Below are 27361 nucleotides of genomic sequence, written 5' to 3'. Positions count from 1 at the left end.
GCTCAAGCAATCTGCCCGCTTTGGCCTCGCGAAGTGCTGGGATTATAGGCATAAGCCACTGCATATGGTCCATTTATATGTTTTAAGGTGTCTTCGCATCACTTTTATACTTTTTGACTTTAACTGACTTCACTGATTAACCAACCACTTGTCTTAATTGCCTCAAGAGGCCGTCTTCTCTAGGAATATCTTGACTGCATCCTTAGGCCTATTCTTTTCCTGTTCTGCTCTTTCCCTGAGCAATTAAATTTCCAACCAGAGCTTCAATATAGTCTTTAAACAAATAAATACAAAGTCTGCAAGCTCTTTGAAATGAGGATCCCTCATTTATTCATCACTACATCACCCATCTTGCACTCTGTCCTTGCACTGTGCCTTGCACACAGTAACTATTTTAAAATATGTTGAGATTTAAAGTGTATTTAAAAATTAGTTATCAATTATAACCCAAGAATTAGAAGCCAGTCTTGAATGAATGTGTCACAAGAAAATTTCTTATCCCTTCTCAGCAACTAAAGAAGCTCACTTGACAAGTATAATTGGAAAATTATCATTTTAAACTGGGTGGCTGAAGTTTAATTTTAAAAAGTAAATGGTAGTTTTTCTGAAAGGTTTGAAACTTTCTGAAGGTAAGCAAATGGTCCAATTCATTTTAGGTGGACCATGACAAGAACCACTACGGCACTGAGTTTTACGTAAAGTGTGAAGTTTTGCTTCTCAAGTGTTGTGGGTTAATTTCTTAAGCAATTTTCTCTGAATTTTGCAGGAGAACTATGGTTATCCTTTCCATTTTACATATGCAAGAATTAATGATCCTAACAGTTACTTACTCTTGACCTTCCAGATCGTTTGTAACTTCAGTGGGATTTGTGCCTTGACGCTACACATCTTGAGTCATCTAAATTCTTCTAAGGTTGCTTAGAATTGGGCAGGAGAATCAGGGACAAACTAGCAAAAAGTCAAGCCACAATTGTCACTCATCTGCTCTGGAGGCAGTCTAGAATTATGCCATTGGAGTTCAGTCTTTTCATTTAACAGTTTCTCTCAAAATTGTTGGGTAGAATACTAAGTTAGTAATTCAGTTTTAATATCTTCCTGTTAGTTAACATATCGGGTTTTCTTTCCTCTGATTAAGCAGCTAGTCAAAGGAAAGGAAGAGTCATTTTAGATTAGGCTACTTTGTCTTGAAGAAGGCAAGTCCAAGTGTGTGTATGTGAGTGGGTGAGGAACGGGAGGTTGGGAGAGAAGGGCATAGTCATAGTCTAAGATTCTGGAAAACCAAGGGGGATAACTAAAATATTGAATGCCAGGAGTTCAAGAGTTGAACTAGAGAGCAGAATGAAAAAGAGCAAGAGTGATCCAAGACTAATGTTTCTATTTCACAATTTTAATTTGGGCAGAATTCAATGCTGTGATAACTCAACTCTTCTTACATTTTGTTTGAAAATTTGTTCCACTTTATTTCTACCTGAAACTATTGGTAGTCATTTTGTTTTGACTCAAAATATTCCTGAAAAGTATAGTTTAAATAACGTTATGAAGCAGATTATTATTTCCCTTAGGAATAATTCTAAAATTAAATGCTGAATTTCTGACCCAGGACTTGGCATTGGATACTTTATAAATATGACCAGCCACCCTCATCGCAATTAAAAAATTACTATATGGTATATCATATTAAAATTGTAATGCCAATTTTATAAAATGGTCATGAGTAAACCAAGTATAGCTTTCATAAAAATAAATCCAATAAACTATAATATTTTGGGAGAGGGGACATTAAAAATGTCACATTTTCCTGGCCACTGATCTTTTCTGTGGTCTCTCTGCTTATCTAAAGTCTTTGACTACTAAAGGCAGTGAGTTGGTGAGAAGTTGGATAAGCCATTGGAAGATTTAGGAAGTTCACTTCTGAGGCTCATATATGCTCCTTTTCCATTCTTTCTAACATCCTGTGAAATTAAACTGAAAAAAAAACAATGTGGTAGTTAGCTTATTATATGCTAGCTGTAACAAACATTAAGCAACACATTCATAATGATTTCGTGTACTGCCTTAGAATTTGGAAAAATTTAAGGTTGGCTAGATATCCTGCTTTAGAATGTTGTTAGAGGTTTGAAATGATAGTTCCTCTTCCTTTAGACTAGCTACACATTCTGTGGCAAATAGGGACTTCTAAATCACGTACATTATTAGTAGTCTGTGTTCAAAAGGTATTTATTTATTTTTATTTTATTTTATTTATTTATTTTTTTGAGACGGAGTCTCGCTCTGTGGTGAGGCTGGAGTGCAGAGGCACAATCTCGACTCACTGCAACCTCCGCCTCCCGGGTTCAAGCGATTCTCCTGCCTCAGCCTCCTGAACAGCTTGGGACTACAGGCACACGCCACCACGCCCAGCTAATTTTTGTATTTTTAGTAGAGATGGGGTTTCACCATGTTGGCCAGGATGGTCTCAATCTCTTGACCTTGTGATCTGCCCACCTCAGCCTCCCAAAGTGCTGGGATTACAGGCGTGAGCCACCGCACCTGGCCTCCAAAGGTATTTCTTAGTGATATTGATGGTAAGGTTTCTTTCACTGAAAAGCATTTTTACAAATAAGAGCTAATCACCTACTTTCTCCTCTGCCCTCCTCTTCGGACATAGTTGAAAATTACAAAGGTGGCAACTTAGTGACAGACGAAAGCGAGGCACAAAGATACATTGAGTGGGGTTCAGTTACTCAGTTATGCATTTAGCCACAGATCTACTTTTTTTTTTTTTTTTTTGAGACAGAGTCTCGTTCTGTCGCCCAGGCTGGAGTGCAGTGGTGAGGTCTCAGCTCACTGCAAGCTCCACCTCCTGGGTTCACGCCATTCTCCTGCCTCAGCCTCCAGAGTAGCTGGGACTACGGGTGCCCGACACTGAGCCCGGCTAGTTTTTTGTATTTTTAGTAGAGAACGGGTTTCACCGTGTTAGCCAGGATGGTCTTGATCTCCTGACCTCGTGATCTGCCCACCTCAGCCTCCCAAAGTGCTGGGATTACAGGCGTGACCTACCACGCCTGGCCAGACCTATTTTTTAGTTTGTTAATCTTCTAACAATTACAACTAGGGCATTATCAAAATCCTATGAAAAAGGTGTCTCAAAACATCTCTCACAAAATGTTCAAAAAGACATAATACTTTGAATGTAACTTTCTTTACCTCTCAAAACAGCTCAGGTAAAGGTGGCAAGCAGCAAGGCAAGTGTATTCATTAGGGGACAGCAAACTGATGAACTGGTAAAAAGGTGAAGACATAATAGAGTGACGATTGTTTTACAGGATAAATAACTTCTGTAATTGTCAGATGAAAAGGTTAAAATTAGTTTATTAATACTGAAAAGCTATTTTAAATTTTGTTTAATATTCATCACCTTTTCTTAGGTGGTGATTTCTCCTACAAATTACAAAATATTGAGTTCCACTTATAGTAAAGAAATTTAAATAAAAGATTTAGGCAATAGAAATTATTTACTCTAGGATCCTAAATATTATTAATTTAAAATCTTACTTTTAGAAATTATACGTCAGCTGTCTCTCTCAACTTTATATTTTTTCCTTTCCTTATTTTGAAAATGAACAAATTTGATTAAAATGACAAATTCTCTTAAGTCAGAGAGAATTAATATTCTCAAATGTTATCTTTGCCCTTCTCAAATGTAAGACTTGGAGTATCTTTCAGTTAATTTCTTCCTGCCTTAGAAATAAAATACTAAATCAGCAAAATTCTTCAGGGTTTACAATTTAAAATTTAATATATTGTTAAATATATGGAATATAGAAATATAATTATATATACTATTTTTAAAATAACAAAGAAGCAAAAATAGAATAAACAACACACCTTCCAAGACCAGTATAAACAGCTCATATGTTACAATTGCTACCCAAAGGCAATGTTATGTAAATTCAATTTATAGGCCTTGGATAGCTTCCTCATATTGGCTGTTCAAAAGTTCTATACTGATATTTTCAGAAAACTAGCAGTATACTTTACCTTGGAAATGTAATATTATAAAAATACCACCATTAGTGATTTTATGTACTTCTACATACCCTTCTCGAATTTGAAATAATGGATAAGTTCAGGTAATACTTTTTGCTCTTTCAAATTTTATGACTAAAATATTGAGTTGTGTTTTATGGCCTGCATTTATTATGTTCTGTAGAGTCAGCCAGCAGCTGACTCTACAGGCAAAGAATAGGCAAAGAATATCATTGGCAAAGAATATCGTTGGAGTCTGGAATCACATGCAAAGGAATCAGAAGTTTAAGATGAATCATACATTCAGGAAACATAAGAATTTTCCAAAGATTCTAAAATACATATTGTGTAATATATGAGCAATGATTTTCCAACAACTTCTTTTTCTTTTGTGGCTAGGATAATTTTCTTTTCAAATATGGGGCAAGATTGTTGCCATAAACTTTATTTATTTATATATTTATTTATTTTGAGACAGAGTCTCACCTCTGTCACCCCGGCTGGAGTGCAGTGATGTGATCTTGGCTCACTGCAACCTGTACCTCCCAGGCTCAAGGGATACTCCCAACTCAGTTTCTGGAGTAGCTGGGACTATAGGTGAACTTCACCATGCCCAGCTACATTTTTATGTATATATATATTTTTTGTAGAGGCGGGGTTTTGCTGTGTTGCCCCGGCTGGTCTCGAACTCTCAAACTTAAGCCATCTGTTCTCCTTAACCTCCCAAAAGTGCTGGAATTATGAGTGAGCCACGATGCCCGGTCTAAATTTGGATAGTGTTTTTGGAGGAAGAGTTTGTTTAACAAAGTACTCTGACAACAGTAAGGAATGTTTAGTTATGAGGAATTTTAAAGGGATTCCAGTAATTATCCAATCTTAATTTCTGAGAGTCAAACTAGAAAAGAGGAATTTAAAGTGGTAGATTTAATAATAAGCAAGATTATGTAGTATTTACACAACAAAACTCCCAAACTCCTTTAGATTGTTTTCGTTTACAATCAGATTCTCATGTTAATGGAGATACAGTTTCTGACTGTAACGTGTATAATAGAATGAGAACATTGTTTCTATTGAAGAAAAAGACAGAGAGCAGGATTTGGATCTGGATTCTAATCTTGCTGAGTAACTAACTTTATGCAAGACCTAAAAGGTCCTAGAGCTATCATAGTCACTTTGATAAACTTTGGCTTCTTTACCAACATGAAAGTCTGACACCCTGGCGGTGATCAGTGAGTCAGTGTATCTGTACACGAAAGTATTTTGAATAATATAATGCAAGTTATTATTTATTAAGGAAAAGCACATGCAAGACACACTTTATTTTTACAGTGGTATAAATGCCACAGACTAGCATCATTATAAATTCAGTTTATTTTATGGCTTTAGCAACCTATAATTTCAGAGTCCACCTAAAAAAACTTTTGCACCAGGAACTGTCTTTCTGTTGAATTTAGCTAAAGAGATTTACCCCCATTTTGAGCACTCACGCCCATTAGCAATGGTAACGACCAAAGTCCAGTTAGAATATAAAAATTATGCAGTGTATCATACATTACACCACACTATTGAGACATAAAATTTACTTTTCTTAGAATTCAGATCAACAGCAGAAACAAACATTATCATTTCTGCATAACCTTAATTTTTCCCCTCAGGTACACAGAAAAAATAAATGCAGTATACATTTCTTCGAAGAGGTTTGTGGTTATTACCTTTCCTGTGCTGTACTAGTTTTTACATAGGGAACCTTTGTTGCCCTTTAAAATGTAATTTAGAAATGTAACTGATGTGTTTTGCCACCAATAAAACAAATATATATGACAAAATGAATGGATACTCATTTCAGTCTGTACGATTTGTTTTTAAATTATTTTATTTGCAGCTAGAGGAGAAATGTGAGATCATTTCTTTCCTTTCTGCCAATGGCAAGCTGATTTCCCCAGACCACGTGGACAACTGAACATTAAGTCTAGCCTGCTTCAAGTCTCCCGACTCCTGCCGGGCCATCTGTGGGCACACACACATCTAGGCTAATACACTGGATGGGGTAAGGCAGTCGACACAGCATCTCTGGTTTGACTACCGGGATTGTGCTATGTAGCTATCCCATGTGTCTGCCGCATCTGTTTATTGGACAGGGAAAGAAACTGTATTCAGCAGAGTGCACACAGTTACTGCCATCCATTCTTTCGTTCATACATACATTTTACTACGCTCTCCACGTGCGTTCCGAGAACTGGATCACAAACACACATACTCAAATACACACACACACACACACACACACACACACACACACACACACACACACGTGTTCACCGAACCTCACCCAGACTCAGGCCCGGACAAGTACCCCGCCCACCCAAAGCTCCCCGCCCTTCCGCCTGCCTCTTCCCACCCTCTCCGACTCCACGTGGGCGCACCCCGGCGCCAGGCGGCAGCGCTGCCCAAAGAGCCCCTCTCCTGCCCCGGCACTGGGAGGGAAGGCGCGGCCCTGGGGTCGGACGGACAAAGCGGGCGTCCAATCGAGCCCGGCACTGCCTTCCCGAAGGGAGGGAGCGGCAGCTCGGACGGGCCCAATGAGCAAGGAGCCCGAGTGGGACTTCCTCCCGGAATCCCGTTGGCCAGAATAGCGGGGCCGTGGGTGACACGTAAGTTGGGCGGGAGGTGGCGGCGCGGCAGAGGCTCCAGCCGACCCGTCAGTGACACCGCTCTGCCGTCCCCAAAACCAGCCGAGGCAGCTGGCCCCCACCCTTCCACCCATTGGGCAGGCCGCGCCGGGGCGCGGCCCGGAGTCATGGTCCCTTTGTTGGGCGCGCACCCCCTCCCTTAGGTGGCAACAAAGTCGTGCAGTGGAAGCCGCCGCGAGGGGGCGGGGAGCTGCCAGGGCGGGACTCCAAGAGCTGCCCGGGGGCAGCGGGGCCAAAAAGTGGGAAGGAGGAAAAACGGCAGGAGGCATCTGGGGACAGGCGCGAAGGCAGCCGGCTCTGAAGTATGCGGAGGGCCCCCTCCCGGCCCCGGGCATTCGCGGAGAACGAGCGTCGCAGAAGTTTGGCTGCAGCTGCCCGGGCGGCGTCGATGGCTGCGCGCCCCGCGACGCGCGGGGGCTGAGCGGGCGCCACTTCTCCTACGGGCCGGCTTTTGTGTCTGGCATCTCCTCCTCATGCTGCGTCTGGCCACCTCCTGCGGCGGCCGCTGCTGAGACGCTCGCTCGGACCAGGGGGAGGAGACGGCGGGGGCGGCCGCGGCGTTGGGTCCAGGCGGGACTATGGGAAACGGGATGTGCTCCCGAAAGCAGAAGCGGATTTTCCAGACGCTGCTACTGCTGACCGTGGTGTTCGGCTTTCTCTACGGCGCGATGCTCTACTACGAGCTGCAGACGCAGCTGCGGAAAGCCGAGGCGGTGGCGCTAAAGTACCAGCAGCACCAGGAGTCCCTCTCCGCACAGTTACAAGGTACGGCTAACGGGACGCGCGCAGTCGGTGGCCAACTTTGCCCCGCGCCTCCACCCGGGCAGGAAAAGTGGCTTTGGGGAGCTCTTGGCACTGTGGTTGCCACCTCTGACCTTCACGGACGTCAGAGAAGAGCTTTTCAGGACTGCCGGCCCCAGAGTGTCAGGGGAGATGACATTCTCACCCTCCCGCTTCTTCCTCCCAGCGGTTAGGTTTGAACTTGGTAGCACCAGCCCATCGTCCCGCTGGGCGTTTGGTGGGCCGGTGCAGAGAGTCCTTTACCCGAGGGCTTGTCAAAGGCCCAGCGAAACTAGGAGCCCTCCGCCGCTTCTGCCAGCCCTGCTCTAAGGAGCGTTGTTCCGTCGATTCTAGGTATTTGCTTTCTTGTTGACTTTGTCAGTTGCTTAAAACATGGAGAGTTTGGCAGAGATTTCTCACACTGTTTTGTTTTTCAAGGGAAAATTAAGTCATGATCCAGCAGCTTAATTAAAGTCATGGCCCAGTCGAATGGAACCTAGATCTGGACCCGCTAGTTTCTTATTTATTATTCTTTTAATTTAATAGGATGTTTTCAGAGATGCTGGATGTGTGGGAAAAGTCCACACTATATACCATTCACCATCCTGCAGTAGTTTCTTTCAAAAAAGATTTGCTTGTCTTCCTCAGTAGCTTTTACTTTATCACAGAGCTGCATGTATGTATTTTACAGTTAGCTCGGGAAGTCAGAGGAGAAACAGGTTTTCACTTTGCCATGCACAGCAAACCCAACTTGAGCAAGACCTGTAGAAGAACTTAAAGTTTGTGTCCTTCTATTTTAGAATCTGATTTAATGTAATTTTCACAAACATAATTTATTTTTAATGTAAATTCAGAAACATTACCTCAAAGTGGGCACCATGTCGTCTTGTTAAGGATGTATCCTATACATATTTTTTTTTTTTTGCAAGCTTTTACTTGTGGTTAGTTTTCAATACTTATGCAACTTTCTCCCCAACCAGAAAATAATGAATAGCTGTAAGTAGTGAAATGTTGGCAGCCTTTGCTGATGATGCAAATATAGCTTATTTAATATTGCTAGGTAGATAGATGCAAGCTAGAGGAATGTTTCTGTGTATGTGTGTGCAGATATAAAACAGATGCTTCTTCCTTGCTTCAGTTATTCTAAGTGTTTTCTAGTAAAAAATTTAAGATGAGAGAAAATGATACGCATCTGATTGCTTGAACTTACTTGCTCTTCCCAGCTTAGAAGAAAGAAAAGTATTTTTAGCTTACTGAGGCTGCATAGCCACAGGCAATGAAAATACATGGCTGGGCTTGGTTCAAAAGTAAAACCCGTTTTGATACACTCTTAGGTTCAAAAACATTTCTTTAAACTCATTGAAATTTACCCATGAGTTATTGTTGGTATGAGAATATGGATATTTGTTTACTTATTTATTTAGAAGATATCAGTAGCTTCCCTGTGAAGTTCCATGATGTTAGACCAAGGGAAAAATTTGCTGTCTAATAGTACAACAGTACTGGATTTTCGTAAACATGGCTGGAAGGGCCATGTATGGTGGATTATATGAGGTTGTGTGTGCCTTGGTCTCTTAGGAGTCCCAAGAGGGCAAAGGCTGTCATTTTCACCATTACCTACCCAGCACCACACTGTGCCTGACACTCATTAGGGGAATCAATGCGTGTTTATTCAAACAACAAACAAAAATTATTTGAAACTGTGGTGAGTAAGTTCATCCCAGGCACTTTTGTCTTTCTGAGACTTTGCTTCTGTGTCTTTGCTTTTTGAAAGCCAAATAAAACAACAAGAAAATATTTTGTTCAAGTAGCTCCTTTGCCTCAACGGCCTATGATGGACATTGTTGACTAAGGCCCTGATTTCTGAATACTGGCCTTTATTTGCAGTATTTCATTTTGAAATTTTAGAAATTTCTGTTCTAATTTGCCCTTTCTTTTTTTGGTGGTGGTGGTGGTAGTGGGGAAAAGAGGTGGTAAATGATAATACAGGATCATTAAAATGTACAACTTTTGTTTTGCAGCAGATGGAAATGTTCTACCTAATTTGAATAAATGGCTTCAAAGTTCATTTCTTAATTTATTTTTTTGTCATTTCCTCTTTAATTATGGTGCTGCAAAACTTGCAGTATGATTATGCATTAAGAATTTTTTCACAAGCAGGCTACAGTTTTTTTGTTTGTTTTTGTTTTTTGTGGATTCACTTTTGACTTCTGTAGCATTTATTTTGGATTTCGCATGTGTAGGCCATTCAATGAACATTTCCTGATGGTATGCAACTTTTGCTTCCCTTTTCCAAGACAAATGACATTTTACTCAACAGCACCATGTGCCACCTGCATAGATGGGCTTTTAGGACATCAGGCCCTCCAGTCTTAATACTTGTTTAGTTAGGTGGGATTGCATGACCTGCCTTGGATTCAGATCAGAATTAATTACTTTACGAAGAGTGGTCTTTTTAGAAATGACTCAAAATTTCAGTAGTTTGGTCCTATAACCTGGTGGTGTGCATTTGTTAAGTGAGCATATTTAGGTCACCTTCAATTTAAGAATACATTATACTTCATAGATTCCTTTGAAAGTGTGTTACTTGTAACCCCAAGTTACAAGTTTTATTATAGAAGAGCCCCATAAATAGAAGATGGCGGGGATGGCATGCAGAAAGGTCAAACACTAGGCAAACCCCTTCCACTATAAAAATATCTATATTTGCCTGTTTATCTCTCCCTCTTAGCAATCAGCCATCTATTTATCTCCCATACGGGTACCTTAATTATACTGAGGAGTAGGGCAGAGGTCACATACTGGTGGCAAAGGTAATAACAATCTTTGGACAGCACAGTGTTTATATAACCTTTAATTTTTTTAAACTGCTTTCAAGTGAGCCATGCTCCACTGTCTGTATCTATAAGCAGTGTTTCTCAGTCTAGACTGCCCATTAGTATCACCTGGTGGCTCCCAGACCAATTAAATAACAGTCTATGGGGGGTGGAACCCAGGCTTCAATAGTCTTTAAAGCTCCCCTGGTGATTCCTGTGTGCAGCCAAGGTTGAGAGCCACACCTCTATAATCTTAAAACTGAGCCACTCCGTGCATTTACTTTACTTGTTTGACCCCAGAGACACTTGAATTTTTTTATCTGAGCATGTGATTTAAAGCAGATTGGCTTCTAGACTGTAATTCAAATTCTACTTCTAAAACCTTTTGTGTGAACCTCCACGTTTTTCTTATTTATAAAATGGAGATTAGAATAACCTATTTTATAGAGGTATTGTGAGGATTAATGAAGGTGATAGACTGTAGAGCTCTTAGAATGTACTTGGCATATAGTAGGTACTGCTCATTAAAAGTTAACTGTTATCAGAATCCCTTTTGAGGTAAGCTGTTTTATCCCTTCTTCTCTTGCCAGGTTTGTCATGAGTAAAAATTTTGAAATTGGCCGAATTTGTTTATGTAGCTAACCACCTTCTTTTATTGTACCTTAAATGAACATCCAGGAATATGCAGACATCCAGTGTACCTTACTCAGAAGAAAGGACCTTCCTTGACAATTTAAACTTGGACTAGGGTTACTGATTAACTGTGTTCTGGATCTTATCAGATTAGGAGAGGGTGTGACTGCTAAGGTAATAATTATGTGCTGTAAGATCTGGGAGAGAGATATAACTATTTAAATTTTTACAAAAGGCTTTTAGCATAGAGGCAAAGAGCCCGACATTCCTAAAACACAGTATTGCAATGCTTTTGGACTTACAGGGATAAGGAGAAACCATGAAGAAAAAGTTTTTGTAAGGTTTATATGTTCCTATTCCAGATGAATATGTTACAACTATTTAAAATTTAAAAAAAGGTCACAAATGTGGACCCGTAGAAGTGCAGAGTTACAAGTGTGGATTTCTTACATGCATATATTGAGTTGTGGTGAAGTCTGGGCTTTCAGTGCACCCAAAGAATGAACATGTTTACCCCACAGGAAAATTTCCAACTCTCACCCCCCTGCTAGCCTCCCACCTTTTGTAGTCTCCAGTTCCACTCTCTATGTCCATGTATGCTCATTGTATAGCTCCTACTTGTAAATGAAAACATGCTGTCTTCGACTTTTCTTTTTCTGAGTTATTTCCCTTAAGATAATGGCCTTCAGGTCCATCCATGTTGCTACAAAAGATATGACTTATTCCTTGTTACGGCTGAGTAGTATTCCATGGTGTATATATACCACATTTTCTTTACCAGTTCTCTGTTGATGGACGCTTAGGTTGATGCCATATCTTTGCTATTGTGAATAGTGCTGCAATAAACATACAAGTGCAGGTATCTTTTTTGTATAATTATTTATATCCCTTTGGGTATATACCTAGTATTGGGATTGCTGGACTGAATGGTAGCTCTATTTTTAGTTCTTTGAGAAATCCTGATACTGTTTTCCAGAAAGGTTGTACTAATTTACATTCCCACCAACAGTGTATAAGCATTCCCGTTTCTTTGCATCTTTGCCAACATTTGTTGTTTTTTGACTTTTTAATAAAAGCCATTCTGACTAGTGTAAGATGGTATCTCATTGTGATTTTAATTTGCGTTTCTCTCATACTTAGTGATGTTGAGCATTTTTTTCTGTTTGTTGTCTTCTTGTCTAGCTTCCTATTAAAAATGTCTTTTCATGTCCTCTGCCCAGTTTTTAATTTTATTTTTCTTGTCAAGCTGCTTGTGTTCCTTGTAGATTCTCGATATTAGCCCTTTGTCAGATGGATACTTTGCAGATATTTTTTCCTATTTTGTAGGCTGTCTGTTTACTCTGTCGTTTCTTTTGGTGTGCAAACATTTGTTATTTAAGTTAGTGTTTTTTGCGTTGGGCTCCTCTAACACTTAGAATGGCCCACTGGCCTAAGCATGAATACATCTTGTCATTGGTTATTTCTTTGCTTTCAACCTTCCCTAAATCTACTTTTAAAAAGGAAATGTTGGCCAGGCACCCTGGCTCTTGCCTGTAATCCCAGCACTTTGGGAGGCTGAGGTGGGTGGATCACTTGAGGTCAGGAGTTTGAGACCAGCCTGGCCAACATGGCTAAACCTCATCTCTACTAAAAATACAAAAATTAGCCAGGTGTGGTGGCACATGCTTATAATCCCAGCTACTCAGGAGGCTGAGGCATGAAAATTGCTTGAACCTGGGAGACAGAGGTTGCAGTGAGCCCAGTCACACCACTGCACTCCAGCCTGAGCAGCAGAGCAAGACTCTTTCAAAAAAAAAAAAAAAAAGAGAGAGAGAGAGAAACATCTCCTTCAGTACAGAACCAGGCTTTTTTTTTATTCCTTCATCTCCAGCATCTGGTGCCTGGCGTATAGTAGGTGCTCAATAAATAGTTTATACCTATGTAGTACTTATTCTTGGCCTATTAATGTGCATATATATGGTGATATTGTGGGCAGTGAGATGTAGTGGATGCAGGCTGAGGCGTCAGAGCACTTGAATTTGATTTCCTGCTGTCTTATTTTACTAGTTGTGTGTTCATGGGCAAGTTATTTAACCTTTCGGTGACTCAGTCTCTTCATACGTAATAATCAGGATAATAGTACTTACAAAAGGTTATCATGAGGATCAATAGTGTTAGCTGATGTGCAATGCTTAGAAGGGTGTAGCTTGCATTTTGGATGATTGAGGAAGCATATATACAACAGAGTGGTTCTAATAGACCTAATAGTGGTCTATTAGTGGTCTAATAGACCTCAGCAATTTAGACCACAAGTGTGGGCAGTGTGTGGTAGGTGTACTAATTTTCAAGTGCAACGTTAGAACTTATGAACTAGACATTGTCTATTAAATGGACATCTTCACTGAAGTGCAACTTAGAGTTAAATGAAGAGACTATCATTTTTGCTTGATTCTGTAGAATATGGAACAAAAATACTCTAAAGTTCAGTAGTTTTTATTTGTATGTAAATTCATTCCCTGAATAAAAAAGATGAAAGCTTCCAAATACCTTTTGAAACTTTGATTCAGTGAAGCATTCTTTTGAATATATATGATTTGCACAGAATCTATAATCGATTTCACACATTGTGCCCACCTTAGTCATCCCTGTAATACGTAACATGCCAACTCTAATGAGAGTACTGGTGTCCAGGTAAATAATTGGTTGCTGTGTAAGATAATTGCTTGTTATCTCGGAGGCTTTAGTTTAAGTTCCAAGTAGATTGGAAGCCTTGCCTTGATTTATTTTTATTCTTTCTTATCTTAGGAAGGACAGTTTCCAAAAGGACTGGGGTACAAGACCACATTACGGTGGCTGAAAGAATAAGTGAATTGGAGTTGGGGAAATGAATACTGACTAAATATGGTGTGAATCAAAGAGCAAAGGATTGGAGAGAAACCAGAAGAGGGCAGGGAGAGAAAAAGGGACACATATCACCTGGTGACTTTTCAAAGTACTGAGGAAGAGTTTTGTTCACACCTTTATGCCCTAAAAGAAAAGCAGCAGGAAATCGTGATGGGAGAGCTGATTGGGGCATTAGATGTGGTTTCAGTGCAAGTCAGGCGTTTACCAGCAGGGTGACCTTGAGCGGGCAAGTAACCTCTCTGAACTTCACCCTCTTTGTATTTGAATTTGGGATAACAATGTCTAACTTGGAAACTTGTATGGATTAGAAATAGTGTACCTAAAGTGACTAGTGTGAGTCCTAGAGAATATTACTACTACCATTTATAAGGTGACCAGAACTACTGTTGCTGAAATAACATTGGGCTTTTTTTTTTTTTTGCCCAGCCTTTACTACATCCAGTAGGTAAGAGTGTTATTAGTGCTGGCCTAAAAGTGGCTCCTTTCACTGTGTACCCTACTTGGCTGAAACTTTTTGATTTAAGATATTCTTAGTCTGTCTTTTGCACCCTTTTGAGCCGTTTTTGGGGCCAAAAAACCCTGAAAATGCTTTACATGATAGCAACTAAGAGTTGTTTTTCATTTTGACAGCCAGGGGTTCTTCTTTTATCATTAAGGACAAAGTGGTTTTGCTACTTTTGCCAGTAGATGGTTTATGGGTTTTATAGCTTTGTTTTGAAGTGAAAGTTATGTATCGTATAGATTTATTATAAAAGAAAAATGATAAACTATATTTTCTTTTTAGCGACTGTCCTTTGGAGTGAATTTATTTTGGTAGAATTTTGAAAATTTACTTGAAGAAATTAAGTTATTTTTAATCCATAACATTTATTGAGTACCTAGGGTTCTCAATATTCAATGCTAAGCTTATTACGTGCATTATGTCATTTAACTGTGACACTAGCACTTTAATCTGAATGAGCAATCTGAGGCTTAGAGAGGCTAATTAACTTCCCAGTGTCAAGATCTAGCCTAATGAAACTAAGCTTAGAACTCTAATGTAACTTTTTCCATAGTGCATCATTGCCCTCAAAATCATTTTAGTGTCCCTCATGACAGTATTAATGGTTTTAAGAAAGTAGGTTAGGTGGGTCATATGGGGATTCCTGATAAAATTTAGAATAAAAAATAACAGGTGTACTATTTGATGCAGCATTTCCAGGGTACAAGAAATTTGCTGCTGGTAAGAAAGATTATTTTTGTTGATACTGGAGTTGATTTTATGTGGCATGTAGATGTTACCTGAAATAACAGTGAATCACATAATGAAAAACTTATTTCCTTTCAATGCTTTCTTAACAAGTAATAGAGAAATTCTCAGTTTGATGCCAGAATCTCTCTCCAAGAGACGTGCTTCTCTGTTTTTCCAAAGAGAATAGACGTTAGGCAGCCAAAGACTTAGCTAGAATTTAATAATTGTTTTGTTGTATTATTGTATTTAATTTTAAATTAAATCTATTGCCAATCATTAATGCTATGTAAATCAGATTTTTCATTTATAAAGTAGTGGTGTAAAAGTTTCCTGTTTAAAGTTTATTTTAAGGAAAAATAAACTTATTTAAATGAATATTTGGTAAAATCAAAAAAACTGTACAGGTTTTGCATGAGTGTGGTAAGAACTTGCCTGAGGGTGCCTGCATGTCTGAAGTTTAGGAATGCATTGACTGATCAAATTGGATACAGACACTGAATTTTATAGTTAGTTAACTGAATTCTAAGGTGGATAAGTCACTTACCAGGTGGCTTAAGCTAAACTGAGAGCCCACATATTCTGACTCCCAGTACAAGATAATATCCCTTCACTGCCCTGTGCTATCTCTGTAGACTAGGACCCTCTTCTCTGTGAGAAGAAATGGGCATTGCTATTTTTAAACAATGCTGTGTATTTCTGAATGGTATATTTGTGTTCTTTGTTTTTATTGGCCCGTGAGTGCATATGCAGAAGACATGTCAGTCATTGTCCTTCACTGATAAGCTTTACTGTGTAGGCTCATAGCCTGGAGGGATATGGGCATGAAATAAATTGCTCTCTATAGCCATATGACATTTTAAAAAATACTGCTTTAACTATTTTTCATATATAAAATGTCACAATATGATAGTGAATAGAAAATTAAGATGTGCTGTCATTCTGAAGGATAGGCATTATAGAACATTGAAATGATATTTTTACTTTTCTTTGAGAGTGCATGAATTTAAAAAAATTATCATTTTAGGAGAGTCAAACATTTCATTTTCCAGTTCACATCTCATTTAAAATGGCTCCTTTAATTGGAATCTTTGTTATAAACAGAAAACAAAATCTGCAAATGAAGATATTTAGGACAGCTTTGACGTTGCTTATGTGTTCTCTTGATAATAGCTATTGTGCTCTAAAATAAATATTATAAACATAGATTAAAATTTGGCAGTTGATAATTGATTAATTTGGTTTAGAGAAGTTTATCAAGTTTTATGTTAGTGAGATTTATTATTAATAAATAATATTAATATTATAAATCTATGATCCTTGCCCTTCTGCATCAATAGCTCAATCTTTTAACAGAAAATGTTTTAAAGTATTTTATATTTTATTTAGAGGTTTGGATGCTATAAAACAAGTTAAATTGTATTGATGTCAAACATCACTTTTATTAAAATATGAAAAATAATTTTTTTTACTGTATAGATGGTCATCAGCTCAAAATGTAGATGCCATCCAAATTTGATCCAGGTGGGGGTGAGGCCCCTTAGGTATCCATACAATCTTTAACTATAATTCTTCACGTATGCTTCCTCTTTATCTGTAGATCTGTGAAACCAGAGTCAAATTACCTGCCCTCAACACAGCCAACATACAGTGGTAGGACAGGCATAAAATACCTAGATATTTCTGTTAATAAAAGGCAGAAATGTGAGAAAAATAGGAGTCACCTGTCCATAGGAATTTTGAAATCTGTTGAGGCAAGTGCTCCTGTAGTAGGTCTCAAAGCCTGGGAATAGTTCTCCATGGTTCTTGACTGTACCGTTTGGTTCTTGGTTCCACTCTGAGTCATCTTTCCTTTTTCGTGAAAGGTAGCATATGTTTGCAGCTGAGTGGTTTTTCCAGCCTGCTTCCTACCAGTAGAATTTTAAGGACCCGTGGCCTTTTTAAATTTAGTAGGGCTTCTAACCCTTTTGGCCCAAATAGGCAGTGATCCTGCTGATATAATCTTCTCAAAAAGTTTGTGGGTCTCCTGTGAAACTTCTTTGAATTTTCTTCATTAGACAAAAGCCGCATTCATATATCTCCTGGAGATAAGTCTTCTCTACTTTGGGCTTGTGTCAAGATCAGGGAGAGACAATGCATGCCCTTAAATTTCCCAAAGGCTCATTATGAGGATCTGAGGAACCCTTAGGAGGTCCTGTGATCTGATTAAATAGTACTCTGAGATACCACTTTTGATCTTTCCAAGATTTTAACAAACCGATTTTATAAGACATCCTCAGCTTTTGTCTTTAGACCATTGTTTTCTGGTTGTGTCTTGGAATTGATCTTTTCTTAAAAGCTGTTTCTTAATTTCAGCATTATTTGCTGTCTAGAGAAGCTAAGAATTTTTGTAACTAATCAAGTCCTGCCTCCTTTTTGTTTAGCGGTCCTTCCCTCAATGTATCTCTTTCTTGTCATAGTTTCCTATGAAGACAGTAAGAAGAAACCAGGTGACGCCTTCAGCACTTTGCTGGTAAATGGCCTTAACTGGATAACTCAGTTCATCTGGCACATTTTATTTTTTTAATTCCCATATAACTGTAAGTGACTGCTGGTCATGTAGCTACATCTAAGTGCGGGTATTGCTAAACCTTAGCCACTACGTAATTTTTAGTTTCCACAAACATTTTCTCACTTTCATTTAAGCCCTTCCATCAACCTTCTTGAATTCCAGAATTCTGTGTATGGTGTGTTCGAGGCACATTCTCACTAATACTTTTCTTAAGGTTCACTACACAGTTCCAAAGCCACTTGCGCCTTTAGATTTTTATGACAGAACCCCACTTCAAAATCTGTATTAGTTATCATGTTGCATAGCAAATTATCTCAAAACTTAACTGTCTTAGAACAATGAACATTATCTCACAACTTCTGTGGGAAAGGAATCGGCTCAACGGGGCGACTCTGCCATGGTCACTCACAAGGTTGCTGTCAAGCTGCTGATCAGTGTTTAGTCATTTTAAAACTTGATTGAGATTGAAGGATCTGCTTCAAAATTCACTCAGGTGGTTGTTGATAGGCCTTAGAAAATCCATTTCCAATCACACTCATCTGGGGCCTACCGCAGGAATATGTCACAATATCATAACTGGTTACCCCCAGGGCAAGTGTATTAGTGTGTTCTCACATTGCTAGAAAGAACTACCTGAGACTGGGTAGTTTATAAAGAAAAGAAGCTTAATTGGCTCACAATTCCACAGGCTGTATAGGAAGCATGGCTGGGAGGCTTCAGGAAACCTACAATAATGGCGGAGGGCAAAGGGGAAGCAAGCATGTCTTACTCTGATGGAGCAGGAGAGAGAGGGTGAAGGGGGAGGTGCCATACACCTTTAAACCATCAGTTCTTGTGAGAACTCACTCACTATCATGAGAACAGCAAGGGGAAAATCCACCCCGATGATCCAGTCACCTCCCACCAGGCCCCTCTCCCAACACTGGAAATTACAACTCAGAGCCAAACCATGTCAGCAAGAAATCCAAGAGATTGAGAAACAGTGTAAGCACTGAAGATAAAAGTGAAGGTGTTTTAATAACCTAATCTTGGAAGTGGTATCCCATCACTTCTACCATATTATCTTCATTAGATTTGAATCTCTACATTCAGCACATGCCAAATTCAGCACAAGGGAAGGCCTTAGTGAGGTTGTGAATTACAGATAGTGGAGATCCTTGGGATGCCTTAGTAGCGGCCTACCATAAGGTAAGTATAGTTATCTGAATATTATTATTGTCATTGTTGGGAACATCATTATTCCCAAAGTTGTTATAAGCTAACATTCATTGAGCACTTGCTGGGTACCAACCACTGTTCTAAATCATTTTCTTGGATTATCTGACTCAATACTTTTGTAAAAGTGTTTTACTACATTCTAAAATGTGACTTACCATTAAATTGGAAATATATTAGCAAGAAGTGGCATTTAAAATTATAGCTTCACAAGGAAATTACCTGGTGTTTAAACCATCTGACCTGGGAACATTAAAAATCCACGTGACTCTCTGAAGTATAAACCCAGTTGGTAGCTCATTAAGGAAAATACCCACGTGGAAGACATCATGTCTTTGGGGAGTTTCAAAACCCATTGATAATATGCAGACCGTGTCTTTGGCAAGTAGATAGGAATGCACTGCAGCGTGTTCCTTTTGACTTTATAGACTGCAGTCCTTGGTGAAGTTTTCTTTTATTTGACAGGAGATTTTTTTTTTTTTGATACTTTTACTGGTCTTAGCAAGATATTTTTGATTTAAAGAAAGCATTAATTGTAACTGGTAATTTCAGTTTGTTCATTCACTCCTACTTTGAAAGTCATTTAAAAAATTACAATATATGAGTATTCTTTTGTGCTATTAATAAAGTCAAAAGTAGAATATAAGAACATGTTGTGAAAGGTCATTAAATGTGTTCTGAAGTTATAATTCCACATTATAGTATGTCTTCATTCACCTAAACATAGTTTAGTTATTACGAATACATGAGAAAAATATTCTTTTTATTTGACTTCCATTGTACTTTCCAAAACATATTTCTATGAGAGATTGGATTGGGAAGTGGGTAGATTATATTTTGTCAAAATGTGTTTGAGGCTGTATTTCATTCAAGAATTAAGGATTGTTCTGCTCTTGTCAGTGAGAAGTTGTTGTTGAATTTCTGTAGAACCAGTGTTTCTCTTCCTACCCCATTGCTATGTGTATGGGTGCCAGGTTTCTGCCATGATATTCACTGGCATTCTAAGTTGCTGCGAACTCCTGCTCTTGGTGGTATTCATATTGACACCGTCACCCTCTCCCTAACATGTATTCTCTTCTCTATTCTCTTTGCCAAAACCAAAATGAGGAAAACTCCCTGTGTGTACTGTAATGTATTGATAATGTGCCATGTTGTTCTTAGAGAGACATATTGTTCTTTCTCTCATATCTTTTGCTCTGAGTTCGAGTAGGGTCCATGTGGACTGAGCCTAGAGTATACTCCCTTGTGTTGAAACTGTCCAGGGAAGCAGAAGCTACTAGTTACCTATAATGGTAGTATTTGAGAGTACATATGTGGCCCTTTGTAAAGAGACTCTAAGACGTCTTCATCTGAGAGTCTCACAGTAACAATATTTTGAGTAGGGGCTGAACTTCAAAGAAAGTCAGCTTTGTCTTTACTGTTGGCTTCTAGTTCTTCTCAGAACTGCCTCCTATCCAGCACCAGCTTATTGCCTAAGACCGCACTGAATATTTTTCCTGTGATCCTGTCTTCCCTAAGGGTGGCATTTTCAATGTGGGATCCTTGGGGGCGGGGGGGGGGTGGTTCATGAACATCCTGAAACTATATGTCAATTTTGTATATGTGTCTTTTTTCAAGACAGAAGCCATAGTGTTAATCAGTTCCTCAAAGCATCAGTGACCTGAAAAAGGTTAAGAACCACTGCTTTAGGGCAAATTCCTCCTGAGGTCTTTTCAAGTCCATCTTGGAATTTGACCTTCCTTAGTCCCACTCCATGAACCCCCTCTAGACATGACCGTAAGTGGCAGAGTTTGTAATGGAGTAGTCAGTGTATTTGCTGCTGTTCCCCTTAAGCCCTGACCGTTAACCCCCTCACCCTCCCATCCCCAAATTAAAGAATAATTCTGATTGGAGACTTAAATGGCTTTTAATAAATTGCATTCCTAGAATCCATTAGTAATTTCTTAGTAAATAATGAAAAGGTCGAGCAATTACATGAGAAATGTGTACTTTCTAATTGCCTTGTATTCATGATATTATTTGATCCTGAAAACAACCCTGTGTTACAGAGTAAAGCAATATACTGTATTATTGCCATTTTAAATTGAAGGAAACAGAAGTCGTACAGCAAGACAGTCACATATGTGGGATTAATGCGTAATTTACTTGGATCCTAATTCCGGGCTCTTACTCACACAATCCTCAGTTTCCAAGGCTTCCTCACCCTGGAGCTAAACATAGGTTTAACAGGAGTTACAAAACTGAGTTTCTGACTTTGCCACCTCTGAGGGCACTCTACCATTTTTTAGATTCTACCAGATAGCTAAGAATATTCCAGTCCATCTGCTACCCGTTACACCCTTCCCAACCCTGCCTACTATGTCCATAGAAGATGCTGATGGCTGCTCAAGCTACTAATTTCTGCTTCACCTCTGCAGCTTTCCACTGTCAGTCTCACATGCCCTGGAGGATCCAGGCAGGCTCCATAAGGATTGGGTCCCAGGGTAACAAGGGTGATAGTCACTGGGGAGAGTTCAGCTTCATTACCCTTTCTTTCTGTTAATATCTCTGGCACATTGTCCTTGATCTAGAATTAGGGGATTGGACTGTCCCTTCCCTTAGTATGATTTCTTTTCAGTCTTCTGCATTCAGGAATGTAAATAGGACTTCATCTCATACTGGAATCCTGCTAACATTCACCACCGGCTGCTACCTGGTAGCATCTTTAGCTTGTCCTGACTTCACAGTGGGGTGGTTTGATGCTCACCACTCAACCGAGTCTCCAGCTGTGTGTTTTAGATTCCAGGTGTCAAAGTCAAATCACTCCTATAAATAAATCAGAGATTGGTTAAAGCAGGAAAGAAAGTTCTTAGAGCCCAGGTTGCAAATACCAGCATATGGGTATGTTTTGGTTTGGCCCACACAGTGCTTTGAAAAATTTCACAGTAGTTTATATGGAAAAAGAAAAATATTTTATATAAACATCTAGATTTCCAACACTGTGGGAAAAGTCCTATTGTAGCACTGGAGCTGCATTTCTGTGTCAGGTGAATGACTTGCTAACTATTTGGAATGGGGCATGTGGGCTTCAGTTGGCCAAAATTCCCACTGCCATTGCTTTGGTCATTTATATTACTGCTCTGGCCTATATAAGCACCTAAGTTTGAAATTCTTTATCTTGACTAACATTTTTAGTTTATCAATGAAGAGAGTAAGCCTCAAAGAGGTGGAATGACTTGACAACTGTGCTATCTAATACGGTGGCCACTAGGGTCATGGGTAGAAATGTGACTCCTAGCGTGACTGAGGAGATGAATCTTAAATTTTAGTTAATTTTCATTAATTTAAATATCAATTTTAAACCTATGGAATATGAAATGTTTTTCTGTTAAACACAACTTTCATTTTAATTGTGTTGTGTCTTACAAGATATGACTGGTATGTTACAGAACACATTTACTTTCTACTTCTCAAAATGGGGCTACCGGGTATTTCAGAGTTACAGACATTTCAGAGTATATTTCTGTTGGACAGCAGTGACCTGACAGAAGTCCCCTAGCTTGTTAATGGCAGGTCTGGAATTTGTCAGCAGATCTCCACAGGTCTAATCATATTTTTTTCTCCATTATTAAAATGTTACCCAACTGTTCTAATTCTTGAAACTTTTTGTTATTATATGCTTCTATAGAAATTTGTTTTTCCTCATTTTTACATAGTACATGATAGAAAAGCGATTTTATGTAAAGGAAAATTTAGCATCATGTATTAGCAACAATGATACAAAGATAATTTTAGAGATTAATTTTAAATTTAATATTCATGACAAAGACTTTTTTTTACTTTAAGTGACTGACAATTTTCTCTGAACTACTTATTTAAGAAAACAATTTCAGCATGTTCAAAATGGCATTGTGTTTGATTTTGGAACAGGTATATATTAAAATATAGTGTAAAATCAATGATACATTTTATTGTAGCTTTAAAACGAGACAGAAATTGCTATTACATTTAATATATTGAGTTATTATATTTTATACCTAAGAAAGCTTTCCCTTTTTTAAATTTTATATTTTTAATTATCTAAATAAGATAAAAAGATTAAAACCCTTAACAAAGTATTGGGCATGTGTATAGCCCAACCAAATATAACAATTTAGATAAAATTATTTTGACAATTTACTTATTCAACTTTGAATTGTAACTTATCTACATAAAAGTGCACATATTGTAAGCAAACAACTTGATGAGACTTCACAAATGCAACTGTATAACCAGCAATCAGATCAAAACACATGGCAAGACCAGCACTCCAGAAGCTCTCTTGCACTCATCTCATTCAAAAATTGTTTTCCAACCTCAAAGAATAAGCACCATGGATGAGTTTCACCTGTTTTTGTACTTCGTGTAAATAAAATCGAACAATATATACTCTTTTGTCTGGCTTCTTTTGCTTAACATTGTGAGATCCGTCCAAACTGTTACGTGTAGTTGTAGGTTGCTCATTTCTATTATTATATTGTTACCATTGTGTAAGCCTATCAAAACTTACCCAATTTACTGCTGATGGACATTTGGATATTGGTTGCTGCCACTATGAATGCTCTAGTTCTTTTAACTTTTTTTTTTTTTTAAGGTACTAGCAGCTTTTTGATATGCTTGATGACTATTTTAAGATAATGCAACATAACGACTATTTTGAGTGCATTTACAAAATTTAATATTGCTCCTTTCCTAGTGTTATTTAATATCCTCATACAACCCAACTATAAGTCCTGATCTGTTAGTGCAAATTTTTAAATATGACCGAAAGTAAAAACAACTAAAACTTAAATGTTCAAAACACAAGCATTTGTAACATTGTTAAGCCAGGGGATAAGATGCCCAGAGGACTGCTTAGACATATAAGCTGGCTTGTCTGTTCTTTGTTAACCATTATTTATGCTTACTGGGCACGTGCTTTTTCTCTTTCTATATTCTAAAGGGGTCATTTTAAAAATGATTATTTATTTATAAAAATACAATAACAGCAGACCCACCAATTGCCTTTTGTTAGATCCATTTCCTGAAACAAGTTCACAAAACCCTGGTTTAGAAATACTACCTCTCACTGGAAAAATTCAGAATATAACTGAGCAGTTGAGAGGAATGTTATAGAGTTAACACAGATATCTAGTGAGTCGTTAGACTAGCTGTAAAAGTGCTTCTAAGTTAAAATTTTATGATTTTTAAATTCTGATATGCTAGCTGAAGTGAGTAGTGATGAAAATAAGAATTACTTGTAGTGACTCATATTCAGCAATTTATTACATACATTGTTTTCTCAGTAGTTTTGCTTTATTACATATAAATGGCAAAAAGGCAATGGTGATCTTTGATGTATAAAAATCTAATTTTACTTTTATTACTTGTGATAATTTAACTTGCATTAGGCTAAAGTTTGCTACCATACAAATTGATAGAAAAAACTAACAAAATATTTGTATAAACAAAAATATGTCCTGTTTAATTTTTTATTAAAATAACAGTGTTCTAAATTACTTAATAACATAAAAAGGAAAAATCTATTCATTATATGCAAATAATTAACAGGGGATTCCTATCTAGTAATTGAGACAGACCCTAAAAATATTGGTATTCAAAAGTGATAAGTTATACCTTGTGACATTTTTAAAATTCAAGATTCATACTGGCTTCACCTCCCAATACTAGTTATACTTGTGAAGCTTGGAGGTAAACTGCTAATAAATAAATAAATAAATAAATAAATAAATAAATGTATCTAGAGTATATCAAACATTTTAGGGAGGTGTGTTACTTTCAATTCATTTGAAAGACTGTACATTGTAGAAACATTTAAGGATACCAAGTTATAAGTTGGGTTTAAGTATAGCTTGTTCTGTATATTATAGTTTATTTTTGGAAATTAGGCCTTAGCAATAGAATGAATTTCTTTCTGTGACAACTTAAATCTTTATTTAAAAAATTCTCATTCTGTTTTCTGAAATACAGTATAACCAAAGAAAATTATTATTAGTTGAGGAGAGAGAAATTTAAAAGGTTTAGTTTGATGCAACTCATGTTACATGAGTAGCCATATAAAGGTATGGAGTCAATGTATTCATTTTTGTTGTATGACAATTTCAGAATCTTAGTGGCCTGTAACAAACTTGCAATAATGAATATAATCATGTTCACAGGCCTACAGTTTGGCTGTGGTTTGGTGATGGTGGGCAGGGCTTGGCTGGGTCTGATTTGTCTGGGCCTGGATACCAGGTCTTTGGTCAGTTTCAGGTCAGCTCCACATGCTTCCATTTTACAACCTGGGCTGAAAGGATTGCATTACCTGAAGATGCTCTTCAGATGGCGGGTCATAGGAACACAAAAGGGCAACTGTTAACACTTGGGAATAGGCACACCATTATTTCTGTCCACATTCCATTGGCCAAACATTAATGGGATGGTGAAGAATTCTATGCCCCTATAAGTGGTAAGCACTGCAGAATGCTTGGCAGAATGTGGATGTATCATTACAGTAGTGAGGGATGAAGAATTTGGCATCATCTACCACAGCCAACTTCAAGATAGGTACAGTGTGAAATAAAAGAAGAAAACTTCCTTATTTGAAGAATCATTTTATAAGGATTATAGACTTTTAAAATACTAACATCAACATAATTTTAGTCACATTTGTGTACTTTTAGGCAGAGGCTATGAGTTAATGAATAAGCACTTAGCATAAATTCTAAACAAAAGGCAATAAGTAAATATGTCCTTTAATTCAGCAAACTTCCTGAAGCACCTAGTGTCCATAGCTTTCTGGGATAATATAAATTTGGTTATTCAAGTGCTGCCATCAAGTAATAGAATGTAAATAATCTGTTAAAAGCTTTCATACTGAATTTTTATGACTGTTCTTTTAGTGACATAGAATAAGTAGAACATTTTTACTTAAGTATTTTGACATTTATTTATTTATTTTTTTTTTTAAATTTATTTATTATTATTATACTTTAAGTTGTAGGGTACATGTGCATAACGTGCAGGTTTGTTACATATGTATACTTGTGCCATGTTGGTGTGCTGCACCCATCAACTCGTCATTTACATCAGGTATAACTCCCAGTGCAATCCCTCCCCCCTCCCCCTTCCCCATGATAGGCCCCGGTGTGTGATGTTCCCCTTCCTGAGTCCAAGTGATCTCATTGTTCAGTTCCCACCTATGAGTGAGAACATGCGGTGTTTGGTTTTCTGTTCTTGTGATAGTTTGCTAAGAATGATGGTTTCCAGCTGCATCCATGTCCCTACAAAGGACACAAACTCATCCTTTTTGATGGCTGCATAGTATTCCATGGTGTATATGTGCCACATTTTCTTAATCCAATCTGTCACTGATGGACATCTGGGTTGATTCCAAGTCTTTGCTATGGTGAATAGTGCTGCAATAAACATACGTGTGCATGTGTCTTTATAGCAGCATAATTTATAATCCTTTGGGTATATACCCAGTAATGGGATGGCTGGGTCATATGGTACATCTAGTTCTAGATCCTTGAGGAATCGCCATACTGTTTTCCATAATGGTTGAACTAGTTTACAATCCCACCAACAGTGTAAAAGTGTTCCTATTTCTCCACATCCTCTCCAGCACCTGTTGTTTCCTGACTTTTTCATGATCGCCATTCTAACTGGTGTGAGATGGTATCTCATTGTGGTTTTGATTTGCATTTCTCTGATGGCCAGTGATGATGAGCATCTTTTCATGTATCTGTTGGCTGTATGAATGTCTTCTTTGGAGAAATGTCTGTTCATATCCTTTGCCCACTTTTTGATGGGGTTGTTTGTTTTTTTCTTGTAAATTTGTTTGAGTTCTTTGTAGGTTCTGGATATTAGCCCTTTGTCAGATGAGTAGATTGCAAAAATTTTCTCCCATTCTGTAGGTTGCCTGTTCACTCTGATGGTAGTTTCTTTTGCTGTGCAGAAGCTCTTTAGTTTAATGAGATCCCATTTGTCAATTTTGGCTTTTGCTGCTGTGCTTTTGGTGTTTTAGACGTGAAGTCTTTGCCCATGCCTATGTCCTGAATGGTACTACCTAGGTTTTCCTCTAGGGTTTTTATGGTATTAGGTCTAACATTTAAGTCTCTAATCCATCTTGAATTAATTTTCGTATAAGGAGTAAGGAAAGGATCCAGTTTCAGCTTTCTACTTATGGCTAGCCAATTTTCCCAGCACCATTTATTAAATAGGGAATCCTTTCCCCATGTCTTGTTTCTCTCAGGTTTGTCAAAGATCAGATGGCTGTAGATGTGTGGTATTATTTCTGAGGACTCTGTTCTGTTCCATTGGTCTATATCTCTGTTTTGGTACCAGTACCATGCTGTTTTGGTTACTGTAGCCTTGTAGTATAGTTTTGAAGTCAGGTAGCGTGATGCCTCCAGCTTTGTTCTTTTGACTTAGGATTGTCTTGGAGATGCGGGCTCTTTTTTGGTTCCATATGAACTTTAAAGCAGTTTTTTCCAATTCTGTGAAGAAACTCATTGGTAGCTTGATGGGGATGGCATTGAATCTATAAATTACCTTG

General features: G+C 38.1%; 1 protein-coding gene across 4 annotated transcripts in view; it reads left to right on the top strand.

The window, feature by feature from the left end:
* The first annotated feature begins 7213 nt into the window (after window positions 1–7213).
* Window positions 7214–27361, top strand: part of GOLIM4 (golgi integral membrane protein 4) — an 85003-nt gene continuing 64855 nt past the window's right edge. For all 4 annotated transcript variants that reach the window (XM_050779962.1, XM_050779961.1, XM_050779960.1 and 1 more), the window contains exon 1: window positions 7214–7463. In XM_050779962.1, coding sequence (XP_050635919.1) covers window positions 7277–7463 — 187 coding nt within the window. In that variant the 5' untranslated portion in view covers window positions 7214–7276. The remainder of the gene's footprint in view (window positions 7464–27361) is intronic.

The sequence above is a fragment of the Macaca thibetana genome, chromosome 2 (genome assembly GCF_024542745.1).
Source record: "Macaca thibetana thibetana isolate TM-01 chromosome 2, ASM2454274v1, whole genome shotgun sequence".
NCBI classification, from domain to species: Eukaryota; Metazoa; Chordata; class Mammalia; order Primates; family Cercopithecidae; genus Macaca; species Macaca thibetana.
This window is presented reverse-complemented; position numbering and strand designations above follow the sequence as displayed.